Genomic DNA, 17,790 nt, shown 5'->3' on the forward strand with positions numbered 1-17,790 from the left:
TGGGTTAGCTATTTAAATATCTGTATATAAAAGTAATAATTCCACGGTTAGCTAGGACTTCATGAGAGTCACTATGCTGTATACTGCGGCTACTTGGAACTTCATAACAATTACAAGGATGTAACTCAGGCCTTCCTGCTCCATAATCAGAGACTCCCCTACCACTTAAGCTAAAGGAGAATCTCCAGTTTTCATTAACAGGATGGGTCCTATGACATACAGTTAAGCATCTTGGATTTCATCCAAGAGAAGGCTGTGGTGCACAAACACACTAGCTACATCTTTAATTCATTGTAGCAACATTGGTATAAACATATATTACTGCTATGAACTGTATTTGAGGTAGAGAAGGGGTTAACTGCCACTTCAAATACATCTAGCTCAGTACTAAGTGGAGTTAATTGATGAGGATCAGAGGGACTTTTATATGTGATGGGCCAATGGCAGCAGACCCTGTATTTGAGATAGGGCCTTTAATAGCTGAATTCAGGTAGTTTTCCTTTTGTTTTGCAAAACAGCCAAGGACATATGCGAGTGGTAGTTTTGAGTGACAACCTAGGCATGTGCTTTCAGCAAACAGTAGTATTTAATTTTTTTTTAATTATATCTGCATTTATGCCAAGAATTTATTCCTACAAATATTTTAGACAATTGGGTCAATATCTATAAATAAAACCCCCTAGCAAAATTACAGTTTCTACCAATTCCTCAGATCAATTCAGTGCCCTCCCTCCCTCCAAAGCCTAGGAAAACACATAAGATTGACAACATGATGTGAAGGTCAACAAATTTGCACCTTGGCAAACCTAGAATGAAAGCAAATAACCCACTTCCAACACACGGTGCGCGCGCACACACACACCCCGCCACGATTTTAACCCAAGAATGTTTTTATCTTCAGAATGAGTGAAAGAAATAGGAAACCCAACTGGCAGGCATTTTATAAATATGTAATACTGAATAACTTAACATGAGCTTGACACATCCTTCAGTGAAGCACGCTAATGTGACTGCTTATGCCATACACCCAGCTCGTAACACTAATAGCTGTCAACCTGTGCAGGTGTTGGGTTTTATTTTATGTAAAAAGGCAAAGGAAATATAAAATGTATCAACAAGACCATTATACAGGCAATCTACAAAAGCTGGTTTAAAATTCGTAGCTATGGTAGTAGCTCAGCAAAACACCTAGTAGAACACTCAACGGCTATTGCTGACTGCATTGTTCTGAATGTTCACTTTAAGAGCAGCACTTATTGTCTGCAGAACTATAGACTGTAACTGTTAACAAGATTTTAATTAATTAAAACACCACATTTCTGTGAATCTTACTGGGGGGCTGCTGACAGATGACAGATAGCATTTGTGACATTGGGATGCCTGGGTAGCAGAGTGTCAGAGACAAATAGATTAATAATTCCTTAACATTAATTTACTTCTTTGGAGAACCAACCAGTTAATGTGTACACCCCTGTTTCAATGGCTACAGAATTAAGCTTCCCAAGTCAAGTTAAAGCAGGTGTGAAACTGGAATTTCAGCAGAACAGAAATGGTTTTCACGTACCTAGAATGGCCATAGTCAGAAATAATATTACGGGAAGATGGCAGCTCTCAACATGAGAACACAGATGAGTCAGTGCCCAGATCTGGATCAAGGATCAAACTAAATAAAAGTGGTACTTTCCAAAGCTCTACCCACAAATCAAACCCTGCCCTACAGGAAACATCCAATCAAAATGCCATTGTGCCATTCCTGGGGTTCAGAGGCCTACCAGGGTTCAGCTTACCCTTGGTGAGTCTTGGAGACATCTCAGGCTCAGCTCACTCGTGCATGCTCTGCATTGTTTGGCATGCTCTTCTGGGCTCAGCTCACTCTCAGCCGGGCTCAGCAGGCCCATTGACTCCCCTTTCATGGGGCTCTGGATTGTTGCTGCTACAGTTGCTTCTCCTGTGCTACTGGAGCTGCTGTTACTGCTACTCCAGCTGTACTCTCTCAGGCAAGCTGAGAGACTTGAGAGGTGGCAATGAGTGGAACCCCCAACCATGACAGTTTAAGGCAATGGCAGCCCAGGGACTTGGTGGAGGGAGCAGTAGCCAGAGTGCAGTATTGACTTTCTCCTCATTCAAGTCTGGGGCCTTCAAGTAGTTGACAGCTGGTGCTTTTAAGCCCACGTGTGTGTTTGCATGTGGTGCCTCTGGCCTTTGATTCTCCAGGGGTGCCAATAACAACCTAAGATGGCTACTGAGTGGCAGCTAGGCAGTGTGAAGGGCACAGGAGCAAAATCAAAATGGCAGCCAGCCAAAAACATAAAATAAAAACAAACCATACCAGTTCACGAAGGAGGTGCAATCTGAGCCCTGCACTAGATCCAGATTAGGTTTAAGTGCAAGGAAAGATGAATCAGGGCTGCGTGGGTTGGACTGATTTATTATTATAGGGAGAGCTGGTAGCAACCTTAATATTTAGGTTGCCTAACAACTTCCATTATAAAAATTGCTTTTGGCCTTTTTTGAGAAGCTCTGACACCCCGAGAGTTCACAGCAGTTAGCAGCCCTTTGAAATTCGGCTGAGGTTATAGATGTGCCGTGAGCTTGTCCTGTGAAATTCCATTCAGGTTTGGCTGAGTGATAAATGTCTGAAAATTACCCTACCCCTTCTCTCCGTTGTGTGCCTGAGGAAAATGTTGCCAGCATGCCAAACTAGCAGCCAAACAGGAATATTCTAGAGTGCTGAGCCCAGGCTGTTCCAAAGCAGCTGCAGCAGCAGCACACACGTTTTTGGAAATGCTTGGGAGCTGCTGGAGCAGCTATGTGGGGGTGAGGACAGCCCAGCCAGGCTTCCTCCATCAACCCCAGTCCTCACTCCAACCTGGCCCAACACATGGCACCAGTGGCTCATTCCTCCTCCTGCCTCAGTGGCACCACATGAGGCAGGAGCTCCCTCAATTTCCAGGGGACATAGGAGGGAAGAGAGAGAACCAGGCTTATTTCAACCACTCATCTGGGCGCAGCACATGGCCTCATCTGCCCATTTTTGCCTCTGGAATAATAGCCTTTTGCTGCCAGTTAGTGCAGTTAGTCCTGTAGTATGAGTGGTCAATTTCTTTGCTATCATGCTGATGACTTAGAGTTCAAACCCTCTTGATGATGTGTGATTGGTGGTTGCTAGAGTTGTGCATAATAAAGTCTGGTTCTACCTTTCTCCTTTAATAAAAACTAGGAAATTGCACCAAAAAAAACCAAACCAAACCAAACAACTGTAAAGGAACATTATTTAATTTGCAAAGTCAAGTGTCTGAAAGTAAGAAAACCAAATGCCAGATTTACAGTTGTCTGTGCAGCAGTATTTTGGCCCTCTTGTGCACATGCATTATGATGCTTTTTTTAGTGACATGATTGCATATTATTTTTTCCTGCAGGGACCCTGCCTCATTAGCGTATTAGAGGCAGAACAAAGGTTGTACAGGCAACTGTAAAACTGACATTTACTAACTTCCAAGTGCTGGATTTGCAATCTAATACAAAGCCCACCTACATTAAAAGAATGTTATGTAATTATTTATTTTGCACTAGTGCCCAGCCAGGGACCCATTATGCTGACATTGTACAAAAACATAACTGAAAGACTGCAAGGGGGCCAAATAAAAAGTGTTCACTCAAACCTAACTTCTGATGGTCCACAGATCCATACCCTGAAGGGATCATTATGATCATCTAGTCTGATTTCCCACCTAATGCACCCACAAAACTTCACTTTATATTCAATCTCAGGAAAAACTTCCTAACTGTCAGAACAGTAGGGCAAAGGAACAGACGACCTAGGGAGGGAGTGGAAGCTCCTTCACTGGTGGTTTTCAAAAGGAGGCTGGATAGTCATCTGCCTTGGATGGTTTAGCCACTGCCCACAATGAAACCTGCATCTTGGCAGGGGGTTAGACTAGATGACCCTTGTGGTTCCTTCTAACCCTATGATTCTAAGATCTTCACCATCCTGAAATCCACCTGGGGACTTTCAGACACAAACACTGACTCCTCCCTCTCTCCTTCTTCCAATCCCAGTACCAGAACCCTCTACATAGGACTCAGAGCCCAAGTGTAATGGTGTTCAGACTGGGTGTTTTTCATGGCTCTGAAGCTACCATAGTGCCCTTATTCAGAAAGTTTCATACTAAACGGTTAGTCATGCTGAATGTAATTGCTTCATTTACCCATGCATCTGATCAGTCTTTTGAAATTTGCACTTGGTTTAGGCTTTTTGTTTTTGAATCTCAATGTTGCTGTGAGAAACTAGTAAAATATGATGGCACAATGTTTGCCATGGAAACACAATGATGTGTCATAACCACTAGTGCTTTGAAGTCACAAAATTCTTGGGTCAAAGATGACACAAGAATATGCCTGTTAGATAATATTCATACACAACTTCTCTCCTCCCCCTCAGTGGTAATGGGAAAGAAGGTGAGTTAAAACCCTGTGTGACAAAACAGCATTATCATTCAACTAGACAGACAGCTTTACATGAGAGTTTACTACACAAGTAAAATGTACATGAAAGTCAACGCAACAGGAGCCATTGCCATGTGAAGGATACATGTGTCATAGCAATACCATATGAAGCCAGTTAGCCTGAGATGACACTCAGTGAGGGAAAATATATCTGCCATCTACTTTCTCCTAAAAAAAGAAATGGGGCAGCTGGTGCTGTCTCAGGAGATTTTATGTGTGCGTATTGGGAGTAGTGCATGCATATCGATAATAAAAGTGTAGTTTTATATAAGTGATTTTAATCCCGACTCATTTTACAAAGATTCTACATACAGTGCAGTAACCTATGATATGGAGGGCAGATGCCAGCACATTGTATTTGGAGTGCAAGGACGTAAACCTAGCAGAAAAAGATGGCCCAAAAAGTTACGATCCTGGCTTGGAATACATCAGATCTGAGTTCAGTTTCCTGCTCTGTCCCAGACTCACTATGTAATATTGTGAGTGGGAAAGTGGAGAGTACACTTATAAAGTTTGCGGACGATACCAAGCTGGAAATATTTTGGAGGATAGAATTAAAATTCAAAAAGATCTGGACAAGCTGGAGAAACGGTCTGAAGTAAATAGGATGGAATTCAGTAAGGACAAATGCAAAGTACTCCATTTAGGAAGGAACAATCAGTTGCACACATACAAAATGGGAAATGACTGCCTAGGAAGGAGTACTGCAGAAAGGGATCTGGGGGTCATAGTGGACCACAAGCTAAATATGAGTCAACAGTGTAACGCTGTTGCAAAAAAAGCAAACATCATTCTGGGATGTATTAGCAGGAGTGTTCTGAGCAAGACACTAGAAGTAATTCTTCTGCTCTACTCCACTCTGATTAGGCCTCAACTGGAGTATTGTGTCCAGTTGTGGGTTCCACATTTCAGGAAAGATGTGAACAAATTGGAGAAAGTCCAGAGAAGAACAACAAAAATGATTAAAGGTCTAGAAAATATGACCTATGCGGGAAGATAGAAAAAATTTGGTTTGTTTAGTCTGGAGAAGAGAAGACTGAGAGAGGACATGATAACAGTTTTCAAGTACGTAAAAGGTTGTTAAAAGGAGGAGGGAGAAAAATTGTTGTTCTTAACCTCTGAGGACAGGACAAGAAGCAATGGCCTTAAATTGCAGCAAGGGCGGTTTAGGTTGGACATTAGGAAAAACTTCCTAACTGCCAGAGTGGTTAAGCATTGGAATAAATTGCCTAGGGAGGGTGTGGAATCTCCACCATTGGGGATTTTTAAGAGCAGGTTGGACAAACACCTGTCAGGGATGGTCTAGATAATATTGAGTCCTGCCAGGAGTGCAGGGGACTGGACTAGATGACCTCTCAAGGTCCCTTCCAGTTCTATGATTCTATGATATTGGACAAGTCGCATTTCTCTGCTTATAAAAGGGGAATAGCAGCACTTTCCTACCTCACAGGGGTGCTGTGCAAAGGCCTTATTAGAAAACAAGCTTTTGAGCTTTATTAGAAAACAAGCTTTTGAGCTGCACAAAGCTCTTCTTCAGGTCTGGGAAACATACAAGCGTCTCCCATTGACATAACTACCGCCTCTCATGGAAGTGGATTAACCACACCACAGGAGAAGCTCTCCCAATCATTGTAGTAGCATCTTCACCAAAGCACTACAGCGGCACAGCTGCACTGCTGAAGTGCTTTACATGTAGACAAGCCCTTAGAGTATGTTAGCTAAATACAAGATGGAACAGATGATTTAGCATAAGTAGTTAACACATTTCAAGGTACCATTCAAGTAGCCCATTAATATGTCTCCAGCCATAGGATGGAAGGGGGTTGGGGGAATGAGGTGCTCAAATACTGTGGTAATGAAGGCCAGGTAGCTATGCTGAACAGAAATTTTGACTCAGGACAAAGCCTTACTCTTAGAAAAATATCCAAAACTTTTTAGTGTGCCTAACATAGAAACTTAGGGGCAGACTTTGATCTCAGGTACACTGGTGTAAATCTGGAGTCACTTTACCGAAGTCAGTGGAGTTTGATTTTCACAGGTGTAGCAGAGATCAGAATCTGGCCCTTAGGTGTTTCAGCCAAAAATCTGACAGCAAGTAAACAGCATGGAACTCAATTTATATTGACATTAAGAATCAGAAATACAAATGGCTGAATCAACTCTGCTAGGATGCAACTCTGTGGGGCTGGGAAGCTTCGGTATTTTAAACCTGATGATTAAGCTACTCAGTCATCCGCTCAGGGACTGTATGTGTGATGGAATGGTAAAGCTTAAATTATGGAAGAAACATCAAACTCTTTTCAGATATATTCAGTACCTGCTCCATGAAATCCTCCGCAGAGATATAGCTTCCCTTCCACCGAACCTGCATTAGTGGAGTTGGTTCTTAAGCTGAGTAAAGGAGAAGGCATCGGAGGCCCATCTCTCCAGAAATCCCCATCAGGGTTATAAATCTCCACTGCATCAAGACATTGCCGTGCCTGTCCCCTGTCTCGACCCAAGCAGCCAATTCCTCCTGCGGAGAAAGATATGTATCAGATACACAGGACACCAAGACAGAAATATTGCAGTACCAGAGTGCCACTGAAATTGGCTGCTTTCTAGTTCTTATGGGGTTATTTTTTATTTACATGCTCTCGGTTTTTTTAATAGATTTTCTCTCTTCATCTCCAGAAGCTTGGTAATAAGAGGCTTTCAAATTAACAGCCATCACACCTTTACTACAGAGCTCACTGCAGCCCCAAAGGAGCTCCATTCTCATCTAGATATGGCAGGCAGGACAAGAGGCACTTTTGCAAAATGCCAAGGTACTCACCTTACTTTTTTTTTTTTAATTACACAGTAGAATTTGACTGTAGTTACTTGTTGTTTGTTTGTAGTGGCCAGATCATATGATCATTCAGTTATAAGGATCAAAAATTACTTTCCAAAAGTAATTTGATGTCAGTGGGTTTGCCCTTCACTCTCACTAATCAAGAGGCATTTGGATTTTTCAAAAGGTAGAAAAGAGTTTCATTCCTTTGTTAAGGCAAACTGGCTGCAGATAAAAGAATTGTCCAGTTTGCAAGGAACGTCAGTTAAAGACAGTTAATATCTGTTTGACCTACCGCCCGGGTATTAAGATGCCTGGTAAAACTTGATATATACATATGAGATGGTGATTTTGAATGTCTGTATGCATCTGCTTTTGAAAATTCACTGCTTTATGGCTCTGGATATAGTGATCATTCGGTTGTAAGTCAAAACAAAACTTGCCCAAAATTATCCTTATGAGATACCACTGTTTCAGTAAAATGCATAGTATCAGATACATCAATGCAAGTTTTTAGGTAGATACTTAACAATAGAGATCTTTCATATACATTTTGTTATTTGCACCTTCTACCAGAGGATCTCAAATTGCTGTAAATAATTTACATATGCTAACTGATTAAGCTTCAGAACACCTCTGAGAGGCAGATGTTACAAAGTCAATTTTATAGGTGAGGAAACAGACACATCAATTAAGTGATTTGTCCAAGGTCATATAACCAGTCAGTGTCAGATTCAAGATTAGAACCCAGTTTTCTTTAGTCTCAGTCTGCGTAAAGACTCAAGGAAGACTAGTCACATAATAGTACAAATGGGTAAATATGTAGGGTTTTATATTCCTTTCAAATTCTGTTCTCAGACCACATTCCAAATGGAAACACATAATGCATTGTGAGGGCAGTAGCAGCAGTAGAATTTTAATTCTTATTTTTCTTGTGAGTTAAAACAAGCCCTACCAGTTGAGACTTAATTAGGATGTCTGGATTCTGTTTTTAGAATGGCTGAGCCATTAAAAAACTGCTCCTGGTTTTCATTTCTTGGAACATATTGCAACATCCAGTACCAATATCTCCCCACCCTCACTCCATCTTCAGTGTGCAGTGTTTGCACACTGAAATTGTATGGCAGGCAGTGCCTCACTAAATATTTTCCAGTGAGCAGCTCTGGGTTTTGAATTCACAGCCTTTAGATCTCAAGGATTAATATGCTGATGCACCCCAGCAGGTTCTGCATCTGTGCCACTGGATACAATACCCTATAATGAGCATTGATGGCATCTCCATGCTAAAGCAGCTCTTTTGTATGTGCTCACTTTTAAATATAAAATGACAGCAATATTCATGCAATTTCCACATTAAAGATCAGATTTCCAAAGGGCCTCCAAATACACATGCCCATTCAGGACCCCAAAAGTGTATGAGACCAAAATGGATGCTTATGAGAAGGACGAGGTGTGGAGCATGCTTTCAGAAGTCTTAAAAGAGCAACACTCAGATGTAGAAACTACAGAACCCGAACCACCAAAAAAAAGAATCAACCTTCTGGTGGCATCTGACTCAGATGATGAAAACAAACATGCATCATTTCAATGGATCTATGCCTTAAGACTATTTGGCAATTGAAGTTCGGACAGCTGAATTCTGCACTCTTATTAAATGATGCTTCATACCAAGAGCATACTGCACCGGTGCACAGTACTCGGCACTGACTCTTTAATGGTTCCTAGTAGGGTTTAAGATGCTGGTCTTAACCTATAAAGGTGGAACACTGTATCCTCCTTGACCATGTTTTTGTTTCTCAAGGTACCTTTAAAGTACCTCTTGATCCTTTAATATGACAGCCAGGCTGTTTAATCAAGTGGCCTCCCAAAAGCACTACTTCTATGGTATCTGCTGGTGGAATGTGAACTACAATGTAGGGTGTAGAAGTATTTGCTGCTAGGTGGATCCTTCATCTGAAGGATGGAAGATCTTTGTTGTTGAAATTAAAGCTATGAATAGCAGTGGTCTGAGATGGCAGTAAGTTTATCTGACTCTGATTAGTTGCCTAGCTTTCGTGAGCATGGTATTGTCCCAGGTGCCTCACTGGAAGAACCACCTCTTGAACTTTCTAAGGAATGTTACCACCGTTCTTTTAATCATCTTGTGAATTTTGTAGCTATAATAAAGAATGCAAGAATCATGGGCACTGCAATTTTGGAAGGAATGAAAAGGACAATTTGCATTGAACCAGAACAGAATTCAATCAGCACCATGTGTGTAACATGCAAGTAATCTGCTTTAGCAGAAAATCCAAAACTTCACCAACTAATATAAGAACTCATGCTGGCAACCCTGGGAGAGAAGACTTTGAAACATTTTCCTTGTATAATTATTAAAGAAATAAACTTTAATGGCCTATCACAAGTCACTTTTGAAGCCTAAATTAAAGACTAGTATATTAAAAAATTAAATAAATTGCCATCAACTAGTTTAACTTAAATCTGACCTATCTAAAAGTAGTTATATTCAGATGAGAAAAGTCTTCTAGATATGAAATAGCTAAGTTTTGATGTGGACCTTACCAAGCCATTACAGAGAAATCCAATTTCAGCTTCATTCAAGACATGGCCAAAAATCAATGCTTGGCAAATAGAAAATAAGAAACAAAAATCAGATGGGAATAAAATATAATTGTGAAGCTTCTAAAAGGGTATTCTAAGCAATGAGGAATCAGATCCAGAGGAGAATGGCTTTATGCTTCTCTTTTAAGATAATGCTAACACTGAAATAAGCTAGCAGATAATGCAAAGGAATTTGCAAACTCCAGATACTACTAGAGTTGCTTAGCCACACACTTGCAGGTAGCAGCTCAAAGCCCCTGCACTGCTTCCAGAATCTCAATAGGCATGACTTGTCTATACTCCAAGAAAGAAGACGCAGATTTTGTTCCGCAGAAGCTGACAGTTCAGGCCTATCCTTTCAACTTGTATCCACAACACAGAAATTCCTCACAGTGAAGGAAACTCAAATCTGCCCTTGAGTGGAGGCATGGTTGGAGATGGTTGGAAACGAAGAAACTTTCCTTTGTCAGAATCTACTGTACACTGCAACTGCTCACACTCCATTCCAGAGCGTTCTACCTTATTGTCTGTCCTGTACAATGAGTTTACGAAGTCATCAGGAGGGTTAGTCAGGACATGTAGACTGCTGTAGTACCTACAGGCTGCTGGAGACATTCATTTCTACCTCCTTTGACCTGGCTGGAGCAGTTAAGTAACTGACTCAGTGTTTGGCTCAGACTAGGAAGTGGATGAGGGAGGGTGAGCTGGCTGAAGCTCAATCCACACAAGATGGAGATAGTGTGAAAAACATTGTGAAGCATCCAGAAAAAACAGAAGAGATTAGATGCAGTAGCTGATTTGGGGGAGGCAGCTGTCCTGCCAAATATTCTGGCAGGACATTGATATGATGGGGGCATGCCTCTCTATTCTGGACTTTTACCCTTTTAATTGTGCATTTCTTAAACTACCTAAAGCTATAGAGAGGTGCCATGAAAAATAAATGGCTCCACTGTCCCAAAACTCATGTACATGGTGTGTGAAGGAGCACCAACTGCTGTTTCAGCCTATAGCTGGAACAGCAGCTAGAAGGTCTGCATTGTTTTCCCCTTCCCCTGCCCCACCTCCCTGTGGACTTTTGCCATTAACAGAGTGGGTGAATTCAATCTCTTTCCACCACCACCCAGCTTAGTTCTCTGCACAAAGCCCAATTACTTGACCTTTGTGCAGGGAGAGGTGGATTTCACCCTGGGAGTTTTGAACATTTCTCTGCCTGTCATTTTCACATCTGTCACAAAAGAGGATTTAATTCCAGAGCACTGTCCCTACCTTGCAAACACACCATTTCAACATATAGACCCTTTATGTCATTTTCTTTCCCCAGGAGACAGTTCAGATGCCACTGTGGGACTAAAATAAGTCGGCAAAGCCACCTTCATGTTCCCAAAGCCATTAATGCTTCAGAGCTTTCCCTATCATGCTTGGATGGTTCTGCAATCAAACACACTTTCAAGGGCACTCTCCAGCAGCAGTTCTAATGGACTTTAAATTTAACCTGAGGCTCTATTAGCAACATAAATATATAAATACAATACATAGTCTTTATCAAGAAATCAGGATTACAAGACAAGCCTTTTGATGAAAGAAGACAACGCAGGGTAGGTGATGTGATCAGTACAGCCTCAGAATTTCAATGAGATACAGTGCTGTGCCTTACGTATACCCACACATTGTTGATTGGCTGAAGGCAAAGAATATTGTTTCACTTTAGGCCAACTCTCTTCCCCTCCACCTCCCTTATTTTTACACAGTGAGACTAAACGGGATTTGAGTCACATCCATCACAATAACTAAACCTAGGAAACAGTATGGGGAACAGTGGTATGAAAAGATGGGTAAACTTAAACTCCTGGTAAAATTGAGTAATCTCCATAGAGATGGTGAGGGAGGGATGGAAGTAACAAGTAGTACTCAGCTGTGCTGATGCTCAGTTGAAATGGTGATTAGAGCCTTAAAATACTTATGAATACATCCTTTTTGTGGGGGGGGGGAGGGAGGGGGTCCAGTACCAATCTCAGCATCAAGAGCCATGGGTTATGTTATCTCAGCCATGCTACTGAAGCCTACTTTTTCAAAAGTGGCCACTAATTTTGGGTGCCTTAGTTGACTGATACTCAACTTGAGACATATGGGGCTTGATTTTCAGTGGAACTGAGCACCTACAAAAATGTGGTGGGTATTTAGCACTGAGGGGTCCCAAGTTGGTTGTGCAAAAAAATGTATGCAGCTGAAATTAGAGATCATCTAAGATCAGTCAGATGGAGACTGTAATACTTCCCCACCTTCTCACACCCTTTGATCACAATACACAGGCAGTGAAAAGTATTCTTAGTCCTGGTTTGAATTTTTATCAAAGAGAAATTAAGATGAAAAAACAGAGCAGGTTCACCAATAAGCAACTGAAATCTAAGCTCCTTCGCTCCCTCTCTTTCTGTAAAATAATTCACTATTAAATTGATCTCTAGAATCCACAATGGATTTAATAGCTCTAAACCCTTATGTAACATTTCCCTTCATTACTCTTTAACAGCATTCAAGCTGAGTATTAGGACTTGCATTGCTCTCTCACTCCCTGTAAACCAGCGCTGCATAATTGGTTTCAGGGAGAAATAAGGGAGCCATAATGTTAGCCCCGACAGACTCTTACAGAGATGGAATTGAAAACCACCTGCCATTCTTTACTATTGCAGAGAAAACAGATCACATAGCGTGTCTTGTAGCAAAACATGAAGGAAAAGCTTGACTGGAAGCAGGGATGAGAAAAGCAAATGGTTGCCAACACAAACCCACAATTTCAGTTCCAGCTTCTCCTACAACACGCTGGTTGCCTCTCAATGGCATGGGGGAGCTTCTGATAGCCAGAATCAGGCCAAATTCTGCTCTTGGTTCAACTGCCATGCAGGCTCATTTACCACAGTCAGATGTGAACAGGGGTAACCAAGGGAAGAATCGGGCCCATTATCTGCTACTCAGAGGAAATCCAAAATGTATTTATGAATAGACATGTTTACTTTAGAAGCAGCATAATTTATTCAAAGGCACAGTTAATACTAAAGCATGAAAGTTAAAATTTCTCTTTCCAGTTCCTCCTACACAAACCTTCCTTCCCAGAGAGACCCCTGAGTACCATATTCAAATAAGTATTTTACGAGGGAGACATTCAGAATTTAATTGAACCTCATTTAACTGCTTAAAACTTTAAAGAGAAGCTCTCAGCAAGAGCTCAGGGGAAAACTCAGTTTTAATGAGGTGGTATTCCAGGGTAAGGCGGATAAACAAAGATTCTTTGATTCCCAAGTTCTTACTAACAGGATTTTTCATTTAATTCCTTCTATATTTTCTTATTTATAAAAACAGGGATTATATAACATAAAAACAATGCAGAACTAATGCCCTTATGCTGATGCAATATCACTTACCACTGACCTATATTTCAAAGACTGTAGTTCTTTTGAAAGTGTTTTAGCATGAGCTGGTGCATTTGGCAGGTCTTTTTCTAATTTACCCATCAGTCGTAATGAGTTTTCACAGTCTCAGATGCAAAGGATTTTTTTTTTTTAAAGCAAGAGATTAAAATGCATGACTTAAATAGAGCCTTCCCATCTGGTTTTCTTCCAGAAGTATCTCAATTGGCTCTGTCATTAAGAACACAATACCACTCTTTCTTGAGCTTTCTAACGAATATAGTTATGTTCCTGGGAAAATATGGAGAGAAAGAACTAAGATCAGTTGAATGTGGTGAATAGGAGAAAGGATTTTGAACCTCAGGAAAGGCTGTTCATTTACTTGGAAGGATTATGTATGTCATTTAAATAGCATAAGAGTCTTCAGGAACATTATCTGTTGCAACAGCCAATTCTAACTAGAACAGCTGATAAGAGACAAGTGGTACAGGTTCTATGAACAATACAATCCCTCAAACAGTATGAGTGTTTCTCATATCCCCTATACCAATGTAACACAGGAATAACTCAGTTTAAGTAAGTGGAATTACATAGATGTAAAGTTGGTGTTTGACCAGAATCAGGCCTTATGGAGTTATCAATGTGTATTTCTAGTTTGGAATTTTAAAAAAGCACTTTCTGTATTCTGAGACAGGTTCTCTCAGACCAAAGGATCTGGAGTAGTTAGTCTCCAGGGTCAGCATGCTCAGTTCTCATTTGGATTGAGAAGTACTCTTGGGCAGTGTCTGTGTATTCTATGTTCTGTGCCAATAGACCTTTCAGAAATTAACACATGAAAGACTGAAAGCCAGCTACAGATCTTAGTTAAAATGGTGTAAGTCTGGAGTAACGCCACTGAAGTCAATAGAGTTACTCCAGAGTTACACCATGGAACTGAGAGCAGAATCTGGATCTAAATATAAAAAATTATGTTACAGAAATGTACTCAAAGCAAATATGGCATGCATGCCTTTTGTTTCATATTGGTCATAGCTAATTTCTTTAGTTATTTATTTGTATTGAAGTAGCACCCACAGGCCCTAGTCCTGCTTGGGGCCTCATGGTACTGAGTGCTGTTCAAACATACAGGAAGACACGGACTCTGCTTCAAAAAAAACAAATCTTATTTAGTTTGGATGCAGGTGTTAAATTTTGTTTGAAATGAGTTAAGTCTAGCCTTTCTGCAATACCGTTTTATGAGCTGAGCATTTATTCAAGGAGAGGCTATATTCTCTCCCATTTATTTATTTAAATCACACAGGCAGCAGGGATCTCCAGGAGCTTTCTTTCATGGACTTTCCTTCTCATCATTCTATTAAGACAGGATTTTCCCCTTATTGAATGGTGGGACGGGGGAAGTGAGGTTTGTTCCACAAACCAGCGGACCTGCTGAGATGCATGCAGCTCTCAGGGAACCCACGGAGACACTGTTCTTCCACACAAAGGCCACAACTACATGTATATCAGATACCATAAGTGCAGCTTGGGAAGAGGGTAGCACTGGGAGGGAGATAAGCATGGTCAGAGTCTCCATACAGTAGGTCTGTTCAGTGCCACTTCAGATGCTCCCAAAAGCAGGCTTGTATAGAGCCCTGGTGGGAATTTAAGCCATACCCATCATCTGGAATCCTCACAGAGGGTAGAGGGAGGAACACTACCTCACCAGCACTAGAGTAACTCTCTCCCCAGGCCACAAAAATTTAGCAACACCAAAAGTTACACCTCCCTTTGCCAGATCTACTGAAATTGCACCATAATCTGCAAATTGGCTGCAGATTTAACAAGTCTGCACAGCTTCTCTGGAATGGCATATCTAGCCATAATGCATAGTATTGGTATCTCTGGGGACACCATATACAGGGACTCCTTCAGAGAGTCTTCAGAATCTGGCTTTTGGAACAAATTGGCATTGTCAGTCTTTTTCTAGCCTCCCACAGTGCTTGACATGCCCTGTGAAACAATGTAATGTCCTGAAAGTCCATGCCTTTGAGCAGTTTGCCATGGGTTTTAACCATTCCCCATGACAGTTATTATTCTTTGGTCCATCCACATCAGTCCTAGTTGTTTCCACTCCCATTTTCTCATGGATGTCATCTGCATGACCAAGAGCTTCACCAACCAGATTAAGAAAGCTTTCAACTTGTTCCTTCTACTGTCACGAGTTGTCTGTCTGCCTAGCAAGGACACCATCACCATTGTCTTTATAAGGAGAAGTGTATCCATTTTTGCAGCCCAACAATCTGAGAATTCACAAGGTAACACGGACTTGTCACTATGAATAAACCATGGCATGTATTTTTTGTGCAAGGTTTTAATTCTAGCTGACATGTGGAAGCCTAGTGCCAGAGATGAGACCATTTGTGACACTAGCAGAATGAAACACCAATACCGGTGACTACCAGGCAGTCACCAACCTGTTTTAACATTAGAATTCTTTTGAGGCTTGGAGAGGGAAAATGGTTTGCAATCTTTTACACAGGACTCTCAGATGGTTACTGTTAGGAATTCTAAATGCAATTGTGCCCTGAGTTGCATTGGTGTAAATCTGCAGTAATTCTGTTAATAGAACAGAGTTTCTGCAGTGTATTTAAAGGCACAATGTGTCCAGAAATCTGTCTTTTGTTTTCTTTCCATATGATTTTTTTTTTTTTACACTAGAAGAAACTGTCTTGTTAGCCAGGTGGTCACTGCCAGAACCAGCCTACAAAATACCAATTTTAACTGAAGTGCAAATATGGTCAGCAGTGTGACTGGAAACATAGCACAGTCTTTCTCAAGAGATCTGCTCCATGGAGCAGATTTTTATCTCAGTTAATGCCAATGTAAATTCCAAGTAGGGTGACCAGATGTCCCGATTTTACAGGGACAGTCCCAATATTTGGGGCTTTGTTTTATATAAGCTCCTATTACCCCCACCCCATCCCGATTTTTCATACTTGCTGTCTGGTCACCCTAATTCCAAGTAACTCTACTTACTTCAGTGAAGTTACTTCCAATTTACACTATTATATGAGAAATCAGATTCTGACCTCTGTGCCTTTAATCCCATTTGTTTATTTTAGTAAGAAAACTAAAGGTCTGCAGCAGCACAGCATCCCGGTACCCCCTTGTGACCTTCTGTGACTTATTGCAGTAGTGACACTATCTGTTCCCCTCCTAGTCCCAACCACTGTCCTGCAACAGGCCAGCAGGCTCTGTCAAGTAGCAGTCTTCAGTTCAAAGAAAATATAAAACAAAAGGGCCTTCTGCCCCTCACAGGCTACCCTCCACTCTTTAGAGTGCAGACCCTCTAGACTTTTTCCTTAGAGGCTCTGCTGCTACCAAGCTGCTGATCCTCAGGCTTCTTCCCTGGATTCCTTCCCCCAGTCTGATTCTCCTCAGACTGGATCCTTAATCCCAACCTACCTCCAGCCCATTTGCTTGGGAGTTGACTTTTTCCTAGGCGTGCCCCAGGAGACTCCTTCTTCCCTACCACCTCTTCCCTTCAGGCCCTATCACAAGAGACAATCTCCTTTCTGTAGCTCTCTTCCACAAATAAGCTCTCCCACCCAATTCTTCACCATCTGGATCTGATAAGTGAATTGAGACACCTGATCCCCAGCTCATCATGATCAGCTGGGTGGAGGAGGGTAGCTGATCTGTCACAGGTGAGGTTAAATCCAAATCCTCGTGAAGGACCAACAACCCTATGACTGGTCCCAATCCTGCAGATCCTTACTCACATGAGTAATCCCCTTGATTTCAGTGGAGCTTTTATAATGGAAGGACTATGCATGTAAAGGTATGCAAGGTCAGCCCCAATGGTTTAACCTTCTTTTGCTCCTGTTAGACCCAAAGAATTGACACAGTGATGGGAGAAGGAGCAGGCCTCTCATCTGGCTCACACATCATCAACATAATTGTTAGCAAAGTTCCACATACAGAATCTTTGTTATTGGTGTTGACTGGCAAGCAAAAGAGAACCCAGCTTGCCGTTCAGAACCCTGACTCAGCTTGTGGCACTGACAACTGTAAATAGCAGAATACAGCTTTTCACTTGTGACCAAAGCAAATCTCCAGTTAAGGGCAGGAAGAGACTATAAACACGGCACTCCACAATGCCATTCTTGCAACCGTTTTTCAGACTAAAATGGACTTTTAGCAAAACTATATATTTCATTCTTTTATTCATTGTGATACATATTTCTTGCCATGTGACATTTTACACTGAGAACGCTGGATGTAGTTTTTCTTTACTAACCACAGCTCTTCAGAAAGCTTCTCTGTGTTACAGTATCACATTCACTGTATAGAAGACTGCCAATCTATTTAATCAAATGCATCCCAAGACTGCTTCATTTCTCTCTCCCTGCCTTTTTTGAATCATCACAGAATTCTTGCTCTTGATCTCAGGACACTTGTTCCTAAAAGACATGAATAGAGCCTCTTTCT

The 17,790-nt window shown here is 41.4% G+C and overlaps 1 protein-coding gene across 5 annotated transcripts in view; it reads right to left on the bottom strand.

Moving 5' to 3' along the window:
* Positions 1–17,790, bottom strand: part of KBTBD12 (kelch repeat and BTB domain containing 12) — a 65,761-nt gene that overhangs the window by 30,308 nt on the left and 17,663 nt on the right. For all 5 annotated transcript variants that reach the window (XR_004001220.1, XR_004001219.1, XM_030569206.1 and 2 more), the window contains exon 5: positions 6,824–7,021. Coding sequence is in view for 3 of the 5 variants with exons in the window: in XM_030569206.1 (XP_030425066.1) it covers positions 6,824–7,021 (198 nt within the window). In the remaining 2 variants the exon portion in view is untranslated. The remainder of the gene's footprint in view (positions 1–6,823; positions 7,022–17,790) is intronic.

The sequence above is a fragment of the Gopherus evgoodei genome, chromosome 7, assembly GCF_007399415.2.
Source record: "Gopherus evgoodei ecotype Sinaloan lineage chromosome 7, rGopEvg1_v1.p, whole genome shotgun sequence".
NCBI classification, from domain to species: Eukaryota; Metazoa; Chordata; order Testudines; family Testudinidae; genus Gopherus; species Gopherus evgoodei.